This window comes from Heterocephalus glaber, unplaced genomic scaffold, assembly GCF_053883595.1.
Source record: "Heterocephalus glaber isolate CG9 unplaced genomic scaffold, H.glaber_assembly_v1.0 deba00001452, whole genome shotgun sequence".
NCBI classification, from domain to species: Eukaryota; Metazoa; Chordata; class Mammalia; order Rodentia; family Bathyergidae; genus Heterocephalus; species Heterocephalus glaber.
Window position 1 is genome coordinate 11,058,886 of NW_028258302.1, and position 12,056 is coordinate 11,070,941.

The window sequence follows — 12,056 nt, forward strand, 5'->3', positions numbered from 1 at the left end:
CTGAACCCCAGTAGTTTGAGCTCAAGGGGAGATTGGCTGGGGGTCTGTTCCCTAAGAAAGATGGCTAAATCTGCTTCTCAGCCATGATGACGCCGCCCCATGCTAGCTAGGTGGAACTGAACAGGAGAGGCCAGAGGCAGGACTTGAAAGCAGCCAGGCTCAGAATCCAAGAAAAACCTTTATTCCCCAGGCCTCCCACTTTACTTTCCCCAGGTAACTGCTTAATTTGGATTTAACTGAAATTTGGATTGTGCCACTGGCAGAGGACAAAAGGGTATCTTTTTTCTTCTTCCCTCTATTTATGCCAACTCTATCCTTTAGTCTCTCTGGGTCCCACTAGCCACCACTGGCTGGGGCTGAGGGCAGAAAGTAGAGCTGGTACCAGGATGAGGGCTTGCCTTCTGCCCTTTCACAGTGTCCCCATCAGAACCTGTTCATTCCCTGGCTCCCCAGCGTCTAACCTGGAGGTCCTGTTTTCAATGTTCTGCCCCTCCATTGGTCCTCTCCCGTCTCGTCTAATCCTGTGGAAGACAGATTCTCAGGAAGCCTTATCTCCAAAGTGCAGTTCCGTGGTTTTTCCATTCTTTGTGACTAGGCTCACTGGACACTCTGTCTCCGGGACTTCTATCACTGGGTGTCTGTGCCTTGGGTAATTTAGCCCTCCTGAGGTCCGGGTGACCATGCTCTGGCCCCGCCAAGGTCCCATTCCAAATGCTGTGGTCTTCTGTTCAGCTCTTGTGGTCTGACTGTTTGGTAGTCAGGCTCTTTGTGGTTTGGCTTTCTGAAAGACTTGTCCTCAACATCTGGGTCTTCACAGAGAGCAGGTAGCTGTGTCCTGGCTTTCCAGAACAGGGAGTTCTAGGTTTGAGGGCCCTAGAGGTCTGGTCCTCCAGAAGTTTCATCTGCTGCAAGAAAGTACCTTCAAAGGTCTGTCCTCTTTGATCTGGCCCTTTGGTCACCCTGTCCCCTCCAGCCTGGCTATCTGATAGTATAGACAGCCATGGCCCAGCCTTCCTATGACATGGTTCCCTGCCTTTAGCCCCAGCAGTAGTTTTGTCGGTAGTGCCCAGACTCTCTGGGGACTTGTAGGGCTGTGATTTGGCCTTCTGACAGGAGTCATCTGGAAGGTCTAGCTCTCCAGTAGTCCTGACAATGGGCTTCGTTGTGACCACACCTTCTCACAAGCCTGTCCTCCACGGTCTGGGCACAGGCTGAGTTCTTCTCTGGTCTGGGCTGCCTCTGGGGATGTCAGTGTTTGTCTGAGAATTAGATACTGTTGGGAGAGAAGAGATACTGTACCATGCAGGCCTGAGGACAGCAGGAGGTCTCTCCCTAATCCCCACCCAGAGTTCCCAGTTAGCACCTACCTCCTTACGGCTGTTGATGGCCTGTTGTAACCATAGTAGTTCCATGGCCAAGTGGCTTCGATGATAGTGGAGCTCCTGGAGCTCATGATGGCTGCAGGACAGTCCTGCACTTGTGGCTACTTTGAAGGAGAGAAGAGAAGGATAATACTTTAGAGCTGGACCCCTTGCTGCCCACCCATGTGTCTCCCCCAACCAGGCAGAGAGAGGAGGAGGGGGCTGCAGCTTGTCTAGCACATTCCTTTAACTTTTCAGATGGGGAGCCTAAGGCCCAGAGAGGGTCAGGGGCTTGCCCTGATCTAGTCAGAGAGGTACCTGGGTTCTCAATCCTTGATGTGTCTCTGGTCTCCTTTTGGCTGGGATACTTGGTTTCATTGCTGTGCTCAACCTGAAGCCAGGAGCTGTCATCTCTGAAAAGACTTCCTGATTTTGCTGAGATCTCTTCTGTCTTCTTCAGTCCCATCTCTTCCCAGATGATCTTTTCCTCAGACTTTTTAAAGGAGAAGTGGCTCCATCGTTCCTGCTCTGGACTTGGTACTTTCTCTCCTGCTTTCCAAAAGCGATGGGATTTTGCCTTCTAAGAAATCACAGAGGTGTGAGAGCCCAATACATAAAGCTCTCCATGAATCTGGGCACCATGGACCAGTGGGTATTTGCTAGGATTAAGGAATGGGGTGTGAGGCGGCAAGTATGCTGCCTTGTCCAGTGTCAGGTTTGTCATCAGAAGAGTGGGTTCTACCATTCCCTTGAATCCCCTGTCCAGGTCCCTCCCCTCCTCTCTCCCCCTGGGGTGTGCGATACCTTTGGGAGAAAACAGGGCCTGGGAATGTAGCCCGAACTCCACTGAAGTGTGCCCAGGCCTCCCTCGATCTCCTGTACAATCAACTCATACTCAGCTCGAAGTCTTTGGAATCGGCGTCGGACCAAGAAGCCCCGGATGCAGGCCTGGTGTGTAGAAAGGCCGGGGTGGGGGGTGGGGGTAATCATTTCAAGAAGGGGCCTCTCGGGACGGTCATCCCCGGGGCTGCAAGAGATGTCACGGCCCCAAGGAAAAGACTAGTGACAGTGTGCGCTGGGGCTCCAGGACTTTCAGGGAGGATTCTGAACTGGACCTCGTCCTGGCTTTACAGCTTTTCCGGCTCTTCCCCTGATGCCGCAGGAGCGCTCAGGGAAGTCGGTGGGTCTTACCATTCTTCACTGTGGTGGGGGTAGACCGGCACCTCCAGAGTTTGGCACGCGGGTAGGGGACTGATCATGACACCCTCGTCTAGGCCGTAGGTCCCTGACTGAGACCCCCAGGCGCACCGCCCTCCCGTCCGTCCCGCAATGAACCTGCAGCGCCGACACCCTTCGAAGGATCAACTCCGACTCCATCCGGACTCTCACTGGCCACTGGCGCACGCGTGCGCAATGCGTCATTAGGCGGCGCCCTACCCAAACGTGCGCAGGCGCAGAACTCCACACTCGCTGTTTCCTAGGCAGCCCTAGCCTCGTCAGGGTTTAAACTACGCACCTGGAGCTTCCGCCAAGTCTCCTCCCAGAGCAACTGAGTGCGTCCCAGTCTTACCCAAGCAGAGCCTCCGAACCAAGTGTGCTGCGTAAGGGTGCCCCGAGGAGAGACACGAGGAAAGGAAGGAGGACAAGAAGCTACTTTCTTTTTTTTTTAATTCCATCCAATGCCCCCTTCCCCCATAGCACCTGGGGGACTGCGGAATACCTTCCGGAGTCCATAAAAAGTCACAGTTTGAAAGGAATAAGAGAGGCAGTCTGGGCTTGTATTCAACACCTATGCAGCTGATTGCTCCTCAGGCTCAGCGTTCTCTGCCAGGTGCAGTTTCTGTCTGTGCCAGTCAAGGATTGTGAAACTTTGAATTCCAGTCCTCCCTGCCATCTGTCTTCCCATCCTGTACAGGCTTAGTTTGCTCAGCCTTGTGAAAGTTCGTCCATAGTCTGAGGTTCCAGTCCTCGTCCTTTTTTTCGTGCGTGTGTGGTGCTTCGATGGAACCTTGGGGCTCTTCCAGGCCAAGTATGTGATCTCCCACTGAGCTACATCCCAGTCTACTCTGCCTGCCTTTCTTGCTAGGCCCCTTTACCCTCTTTTCTCTTTTCATCCAGCGCATGCAGTTCAAATGAGCTGGTGGACCCGTGGTTGCTGTGTGTGCATGTGACAGGGTGTAGATGAGGACTTATTTTAAATTAAGTGCTGAAAGGGTAGGAGAACATCAGACAAGGATTGGTGTTAGCTAAAGTACTGCAACGAGACAGTTTTGGGTTTTTTTTTTTTGGTACTGAGGATTGAACTCAGGACCTTGTGCTTGCAAGGCAGGTGGTGGAACCACTGAGCTAAATCCCCGGCCCTGCAGTGAGATTTTCATCAGGAGGTAAAACATTCCTTGCACCCATCTTTCCCCATATATTTGGGAAATTCTTTTCATAGTCCTCTACCCGGGTAGGGACAGTTTGTGCCCAGTTCTGAAGCAGTAAGACTGCAAAGGGTGGGAATGTTGGTTAAGGATGGGTATCCTGGAGGGAGGTGAAGAGAAAGAAACTGACCTCATCCCATCCAGCATCCCTTTGTCCTCTGGGAAACACAGGGGCACTGCACTGTCAGTTCCTTTAAAAAGGATACATAGAATTACTAAGATCTTCAAGCTGTCAATAGAAAGAAAGGGAGGTTTCTGTCAGTAGGGGGAGCAGGTTGAACTCCCCATGCTCTGGGGGCCTTCTTCTGTTATGGATTGAGGGGCTCACAGCTCTTGGATCCATGCAGCCCCTCCTTTTCAGCAGAGGCCAAGAATGGCTTTGGGAAAATGTATCTTCTCCCACCCGAGGTTCCCCCAGGAGCCCGAGCACCTAGCTTCGTGACCCACATTGCTAAGCAGCTGGTCCAGGTTGCGGTCTGCCATTGTCTTTTTCTGTTCTTCTGGCAACCCCTCAGGGGCGCTGTCCTCTTCTTCCTCGTCCTCCTCCTCCCCACACACATCCAGGCTGAAGTGCAGTCGGGCCAGTTTCTCTTGCATCTCCCGCACATGCTCCAGCTGCTCGAAGGAGCATTCCTTCCCTGGACAGTGTCTGTCTGAGCCTTGGGAAGGGGCCTGGGACCCTAGACCCAGTCACACCCCAGAGACCAGCCCTACCCAATCCCCTCTCTGCCAAGCCCTCAGGACTCACCAAAGGCCTGGAGCTTGCCTGAGTGGAAATCATTGAGCAGATTCAGCAGTCCCCCCTCCATCTCATAGACGTCAGTCACCTCGGTCAGGAAGGAGTGCTGCAGGGGCGTGCCTGCAGAGCCACCTCCACCTCCGGCCAGCACTGGGCGGCATTTCTCTTTGCCTACTCTGGATAGGATGGACATGACCATGGTCACATGCTGGAAGGGCAGCCAGGCACTCATGGATCTCTTATACCATCTATCTATATACTAATTCATCTTCCCATCTACTCGCAACACAAGTTGATATTTGTGCTTCTGGCCCTGCCCTGGGACCAGAATGGGTAAAGGGACAGGAGTGAGTGAGAGGTGTATAGGGGTAACAGGTAAAACGAAGTCTTTCCACTAATGACACAGCCAAACCCATGCCTGCATGGGGATGACTCCTGAGTACAGGGTCTCGCTATGTAGCCCAGGCTGGCCTGGAACTCACCGTGATCCTCCTGCCTTAGCCTCCTGAGTGAGTGCTGTATGCTGGGATTACAGGCATGTGCCACCACACCTGGTGGACTCCTGAGTTTCTCAGAGCCTCACATATCCTTCTGTGATTCTAGATGATCACATGGACTCCTTGATCTTCGGTGAACTTGGAGATAATTACTCCTTTATTACCACCGAAGCTATCTGACCCCCCACCCCCATCTTTCTGTTTCTATGCTAAAAACTTTTGAATTTTCCATTTCTTCAGGATACACTGAAGTCCTTGCCAGCCTGGTCTTTCTTCCTTTCCAGCTGTATTTCCTGTTATTCTCATCCCAGCCCCGGCTTCAGCTACAACCCCCTGTGGCTGCCTCCAATCATGCCTTTCAGCCAGGTGGCATAGAAAGCCACAGGGTAACATTTAGAGAAAGAATCTGAACTCCTGGAGAAAGAACACATTGTATTTGGTGAGAACCTGCATGGACACACTATAAGTTAGCATGTAAATTCCCAATCATTTAAAAAAATTTAGAGAATTCAAATTGCATACCCAGGTATTCTCCAACTATTTCTTGTTCACTGGCACTTCAAGGGCCCCAACTATTTGTTGTTCCTGAAACTTTCTAGACCAAATCTTTCTCTGTTTTTTATGCCAAGCAAGTCTCCCAGCCTAGAACATTTTTCCTTCTTCAGGGTGCCTGGTAGCCCCCTCTGGCTTTCAGTTCCTGGCAGTTTGCTCACTCCTTCCAAGGTACAGCCTCACTCTGCCCAATTCTGGTGACCCACCTGGCTTTTAGCAATGCGCTTAAGGGAAGGCACTGGCTCTGAGTCATCTCAGTGTTCAGGGGCCAGCTGGGGCCAGTACCAGGGAAGGCATCCATTATTGCTTAGTAAGTGAAGGCTCCCCATTGCCTTCCCCACAGTGCACATCCCAGAGTTGGAGGCCCTCCCCATTTACCCAACTTCCTTCTTTACACACCTCTTGAACTTGGCCCGTTGCTTGGGGGATGGGAGATGAGGGAGTCCCAGGGCCAAAGAGCCACTGTGGCTTGTGGGTACCTGGACCCTGCGAAGTGTGCTTGGTGCCTGGGCTGGCTGGGCCAGGCAGGGCTTGGGACTCCTTTTCTTCTTTTTGTCATCCATTGGATGCTGGCTGGGCCTCAGGCCTGGAAAAGATAGTTGTTGGGAGCAATGTTACATAATTCTAGGGAAAAATCATTTGGTTAGCCTAGTTCTCTTGCCTACAGCCCAGCTACAGAATAACTCCAGTTTGGCCTCCGGTCACAAGTGAGACTTCAGTGATCCAGTGATGCTGTGATTCTCCAGGACAAGAAACATCCTGGGAGAACAAACATCTGCTCAGTTCCTCGTTGTTCTTGGACTGTTAACATCTTGTTTACCCGAGATGTACCGAACTCTCTGCAAGCCTTTTGTTACACCTTGTTTATCCCAATGTGAACTACTGAACTCTCTGCAAGTCATTTGTTACATTTGTTTCTCCCGATGTACTGAATTCTCTGCAAGTCATTTGTTACGAGGTACTGAATAAAAGGTGTGGTAAGCGGGGCGGGCTTTTGTTTTTGCCGCCCAGAGCAGCACTGATCAGACCCAAAGCTCAGCTTCTTCTCAGTCTCATTTTTCTACCTTTCCTGTAATTCGCCGTGTGCTGTTGTGGTTCGCAGGAGACCAGGACTCACTGCAGAGGTTCTGGTAACGTCCCCTTCCCCTGTCCCCTACAGATAGTGAGGGGGAAAGTCATCCCTTCACCCAGCAACCCCTGAGAACTGCGAAAAAAGGACCCTTTGCAATTGTCTTCTCACAACGGTCAGGGCCTCTGTCCCTTCATCTGCACAGGGCCAGATGCCAGTACTGCTGCTGGGTGCATGGATGTGCCTATGAAGGACTTTCCAAGGCCACCCTCTGTCTCTCTCTGCCTAAAATCACTGACCAGACAGGGCTCTCCTGGTGTGGCTGGACTCAGCTCTGTGGCTGAAAGGGTGGGGCTGGAGGGGAAATGGAGGGGGAGGCAGGGTTGATATGAGCTGGCAGGAACCCAGAGGAGCAGTATGAGTGTCCAGTAGGCCTCACTTTGTTTATCAAATGCCTTGGCAGATTCTGACCAATCTGTGGGCATGAGAGGCAACCAAGGTGAGCGCGGGGACACCTGGGAAGGTCTCAGTGTCAAGCAGTGGCCACCATAAGTTTTTGCAGGAGAAGCCAGAGCACACATGACAGGGGACCGCGCCCCCCCCCCCCCCATCCCTCTTCTACTTTACTCCAAACTGCAAATGCCAGGGACTCCCAGAAGTTCCCTTGGCACAGCTTCTAGCCTTTCACTCTTTCTAGTGAGAAAGTCCCTGGGTGGGTGGACAGGCAGCTGGCAGCCTCGGCCTCCAACAATGGCTGCACCCATGGCTGGCACTGGTTAGATGGCCTCCAGTGCAGCCCCACCACTGAAGCCTCTGGTCTGCGGGGGTCCTCTCCCAGGGGTCTCACTCCAGATCGCTGCCACAAAGCCTGACTCCAGGTGGAGGGCAGGCATAAGCTTTGAAGGTGGCTGGTACTGCATGGGTCAGGGGCGCAGTAGAGGGGAGTTCAGGGCGCATCCTTTGCCTCTCCCAGTAGCAGTGTGACCCAGTGAAGGACTTGACAGAACTGGAGCAAGAGCCCCAGCTCCCCAGGAGCGAAGAGGCCACAAGGGACCGGTTTCCCACGCTCAGCCCCTGAAGAAAGGATCTCCCAAACGGAGAGTCACAGCGCATCATCCCGTCCCCTCCGATCCAGGGGCAACTGACCTGGAAGTCTGAGGTCCCGAGAGATGCCCCGATGCAAGTTCCTTCGCTTTCCGCGATGTCCTCCCGGGAACGCGAGCGGGTGGGAGCTAAACTGGCGGGAGGTGATTTGCATTTAAAGAGAAAGTGGCCTTAACCGGGCTCGGGATAGAGCGGGGAGAGAGGGGTGGCTCCGCGTCTGTCCCTCTCACTCCCTTCCCCTCTCAACTAAGGTGACTTTGTTGGAGGTGCGATACCGATTTAGAAAATTCTTTCCCTTCCAGGTCACTTTAGGAAGGAAAGCACAGTCCTTACAAAATGGAGGTGGCTTCGTCAGAAGAAGAGGAGAAGGGGAGGGGGAGGAGGGGAAGGGAAGAGCGTGAGAGGAGAGAGAAGGGGAAACATATAAGTGTATAAGAAGGAGCAGGAAGAAGCAAGAGTAGACATCCATGTATCCAACACTTTTTTTAGTTTTCCTACTAGACTAATTTTTCATTTTTATTAGTACATGTTTGCAGTACATAATGATTACATTCATTATGGTGAGTTGGTATACATACATAATACATCTAATTCTTTTCACCCCCTAGTCATTTTATTTTTATTTTTTTTGGTACCGGGGATTGAACTCAGGACCTTCCGCTTGCAAGGCAGGCGCTGGAACCACTGAGCTAAATCCCCGGCCCTTCCCTAGTCATTTTATATAAATTTTAATCCCCATAACAACCCTGAAGCATCACTGTCATTGCTTTCATTTTATTGCAAGTAAAGTCATTCCAGGGCAATACCATGTCCCCAGCCACACACAGACAATGGCTGGTAGGTGGTGGGGTTCTATTCTGCCACTGATGATGTGACAGGACTCCTTCCCACCTGCCAGGCTGAGACAGGTATAGGGAACACCAGGTCAGAGAGAAGACTCTGAGATTCCGTGGCACCGACTCCAGCGCCCAGGAGGGAAACCCTAGTACCAGGGAGGAGTCAGACTGGTGCTGCATTCAGGTCAGATCTATGGGGCAGCTATTTAAAGACTTGGCCGAGGCTCCCAGCTCATGTCCCCAGAGCAGCATCTGGTGCCACAGGAGAAAGGCTCATTCTGGGCCAGGCTTCCCAGCAGGTTTGAATTAACTGTCCCAGGGCAAACCACACAGTCTCTCTGATCACCTCCCTCAACACTGGGCTTGAGCATTTCCCAGGCCTGGGTCTCTGGCTGAGTTGGGGAGTGGCACTGCTTCTGCAGCCACAAACTTTTTCCAGGTAATTCCACCCTCCATCATCCTTGAGAAGGGGAGACATTAATTCTGGACTTTTTCAGGGGAAGGAGGACGACAGAGAAGTCTCTCTCCTTCCCTACCAGAGCTGCTACAGTTGCGCCAAGGTGCCTGTGGAAAGTGGCAGAGGGTCTAGGAGCACTCTCAGGTTCCCACCTTCAGTTGCTTCCCGAGGAGGAGCCAGAAACCTCGTTATTCTCAGAGCTGCTTTGCATTTCAAGAGTTGGGGTGGCATCCTCTCACCCCTTCCAGAGGATCTTTGACTAGAACCAATGTGGCCGGCACATCCATCAAGAAGGGGGCGGAGCCTCTGCTGGGACTGTCCCAACTAGTGGATGGATGCATCTACTTGCAGGGGCTAGAGTGAAGAGCACTTGTCTTGCCTCTGCCATTTGTTGGGCATTCACCTCGTACCATCATCTGTGTGTAACTGAGGTCCCAGAGAGAACAAGGTGGTGGACAAGGGCACCAGTAGGTTATCTCCTATATAATGAAGCCTCAGCTTTTTTTTTCTTTTTTTTGGTACCAGGGATCTAACTCACGACCTTGCGCTTGTGAGGCAGGTTTGGTGCCGCTGAGCTAACCCTCAGTTAATTCTCAGTGAGTAAACAGGGGTAAGAAACTTGCTGAAAAGACAATGTGATCTTGTCAAGAGATACCTAAAACCAGGCCAGGTGTGGTGGTGCATCGCTGTAATCCTAACACTTAGGAGGCTGAGGCAGGAGGATTGCTGAGTTCAAGGCCAGCCTAGGCTACATAGTGAGTTCAAGGCCAGCCTGAACTACATACCGAGACCTTGTCACAGAAATACAAAAACCAAGAACTCCATGGCTGTTCACGGAGGCAAAGAGTTTTCCTCTACCTCTTAGCATCATGTCGGGTAGCATCCTGAAGGTGTTGTGCAGCAACTCCTACGTGGAGCTGAGCCAGTACCAGTAATGGGACCAGCACTTTCAAGATGACAATGAAAAACAAGAAAAATTACTGAAAAGTTGTACATGGTATGTCAGAAATCTTTCCTTTTACCGAAAAACAAATTTATGAACTCTTCAGCAAAAGTGGTGACAAAGAAGATCATTATGGATTTGGATAAAATGAAAATAACATGTGGCTTCTATTTTGTGGAATAATACTCAAGAGCAGGTGCAGAAAATGCCATGTGTCTCATAAACAGAACTCTTCTGGACGACAGGATCATTTGCACAGACTGGGACGCAGGTTTCAAGGAGGGCAGGCAGTATGAGGGTGACCTGGAGGCTAGGTTCTCAATGAATATCGGCAGGACTATGACACTGGAAGAGTGGGGTATCGAAAAGTCACAAAAAAGCAGTGAGTGGCGAGGGGCCTATCAGTGCAAAATTCCCTCCATCTGACTGCTGGAGAAGTTACCAGAGGGCTGGGGATTTAGCTCAGTGGTTTCACTGCCTGCTGCGCAAGTGCAAGAACCCGTGTTTGATCCCCGGTACCAAGAAAAAAAAAAAAAAAGTTACCAGAACCATTTTCTGTTGCCAGATCAAAAAGTGTGTTTCTTGTGCCTGGGGATGGAGTTCAGTGGTAGAGCAAAAAGAAATGTGTTCCTGAGCAGCAGATTCAGTCTAGGTTGTTAATTAATGTCAGCCAAAAATACTTCTAGGAAGACTAGAAAAATGTCAAAATTTATTTTCTGATGCTTGGGTCTAAGGCTTGTGATCTACACTGGGACTTGGAATGATTCTTTTTTAAATTTGAAGTTTGCATGATGTAAAGTTCAAGGTAAAATGGAGTTTTGCTGTTGTATAGTTTTACTGTAAATTAGAAAGAGCTGCCTGACAACTGAATTTGTCTTCTATGTTGAGTTCTAATCTCTAAAGGCAAACTTTGACCTTCCTAAATATTTGGCACAAAAGCCTGAGTTCTAGGGACCCTGCCCACTTCTGTGCTTCAGTGCAGGACTTGAGTTCTGCTAAAATATATTTTTCAAAAGATGTAATGTTTTGCCTACAGCTAAAAAAGAAAGTCTAACAAGGAGACCCTCAAAGAATTTATTCTGGATTTGTAAACAAAGAGATGATTTCTTATGTGTGAGTATAATTTTCCCTAATCAGAAAAGATACAGTGTTCCAAAAACAAACAAAAAAAAGATATAGTGTGAACGTTGTGGCTGGAGTACCCTACTGTGAACACCTTTCATGAAGTGTGGGTTTTTTCATTCAATTCCAAACTGGTTACTGGTATCTTTAGAGGAGCTGTTAACAGTTGTGAAATAGGAAGAAACTATTTACAAACATTTAATAATATGCTATTCATTTGTAAACATTTTTTACACTAATTTGAACTAATTTATATTATTCTGTAGTGAGACATAACTCAGATTTCTAAAGGGATTAAAACCAAAGATTGTGGGGCCAGGGGTTTAGCTCAGTGGTTTCGCTGCCTGCTGTGCAAGCGCAGTCCTCAGTACCAAAAAAAAAAAACAACAAACAAAAACCAAACCAAAACCCCCCCCAAAGATTGTGTTTTTTTTTTTTTTTTAAAAGATATTGGTTCTTAAAAACAACAACAACAAAAAAACCTAAAACCAAAGGAACCTGAAAGTCCTTTTCATGTTTTGGGTGGTTCAGAAGGTCCACCTTGCCCCACTGGATCTGGGTCAAATTTTTTTTTTCTGAGACAGGGTCTTACTATTCAGTTCAGGCTGACCTTGAACTCACAGTGCTGGGATTAAAGGTGTGGGGCACCATGCCTGGCTATCTGGCTTAAAGTTCTTTTTTTTTTTTTTTTTTTTGGTACCGGGAATAGAACTCGGGTCCTTGCGCTTACACAGCAGGCAGCAAAACCACTGAGCTAAATCCCCAGCCCTCAAAGTTTTTAACTTGGTATACAAACTCTAGTTTGCCAGGCTCATCTCCCTCTAACCCTCCTGTTTACCTGCATTCCCAGGTGAACCGTTTAATTACTACATGAAGCTGTCAAATTGTTCTGCCTATACTTAGGTCAACAGGCCCTTCCAAGTTATCTACTTCTCTGTTGTTGAAGGCAG

General features: G+C 49.9%; 2 protein-coding genes and 1 pseudogene across 2 annotated transcripts; 1 reads left to right on the plus strand and 2 right to left on the minus strand.

The window, feature by feature from the left end:
- Window positions 1-159: 159 nt before the first annotated feature.
- On the minus strand, window positions 160-2,834 carry Iqcc (IQ motif containing C). Its single transcript, XM_004921109.4, is given in 9 exon segments — window positions 160-551; window positions 554-729; window positions 731-845; window positions 848-1,150; window positions 1,153-1,273; window positions 1,368-1,486; window positions 1,680-1,941; window positions 2,166-2,309; window positions 2,697-2,834. Coding segments are annotated over 9 exon segments (1,422 nt in total). The 5' UTR covers window positions 2,784-2,834; the 3' UTR covers window positions 160-456.
- A 178-nt stretch (window positions 2,835-3,012) lies between these two features.
- Ccdc28b (coiled-coil domain containing 28B) lies at window positions 3,013-8,100 on the minus strand. The gene is made up of 6 exons (XM_004850847.3): window positions 7,791-8,100; window positions 5,975-6,161; window positions 4,536-4,702; window positions 4,235-4,425; window positions 3,994-4,016; window positions 3,013-3,205 (listed from the first exon to the last, which is right to left on the minus strand). The coding sequence occupies exons 1-6, from the start codon at window positions 7,900-7,902 to the stop codon at window positions 3,151-3,153; spliced, it is 735 nt and encodes a 244-aa protein (XP_004850904.1). The 5' UTR covers window positions 7,903-8,100; the 3' UTR covers window positions 3,013-3,150.
- An 84-nt stretch (window positions 8,101-8,184) lies between these two features.
- LOC110350439 (nuclear cap-binding protein subunit 2 pseudogene) lies at window positions 8,185-11,804 on the plus strand (annotated as a pseudogene).
- The last annotated feature ends 252 nt before the right edge of the window (window positions 11,805-12,056 follow it).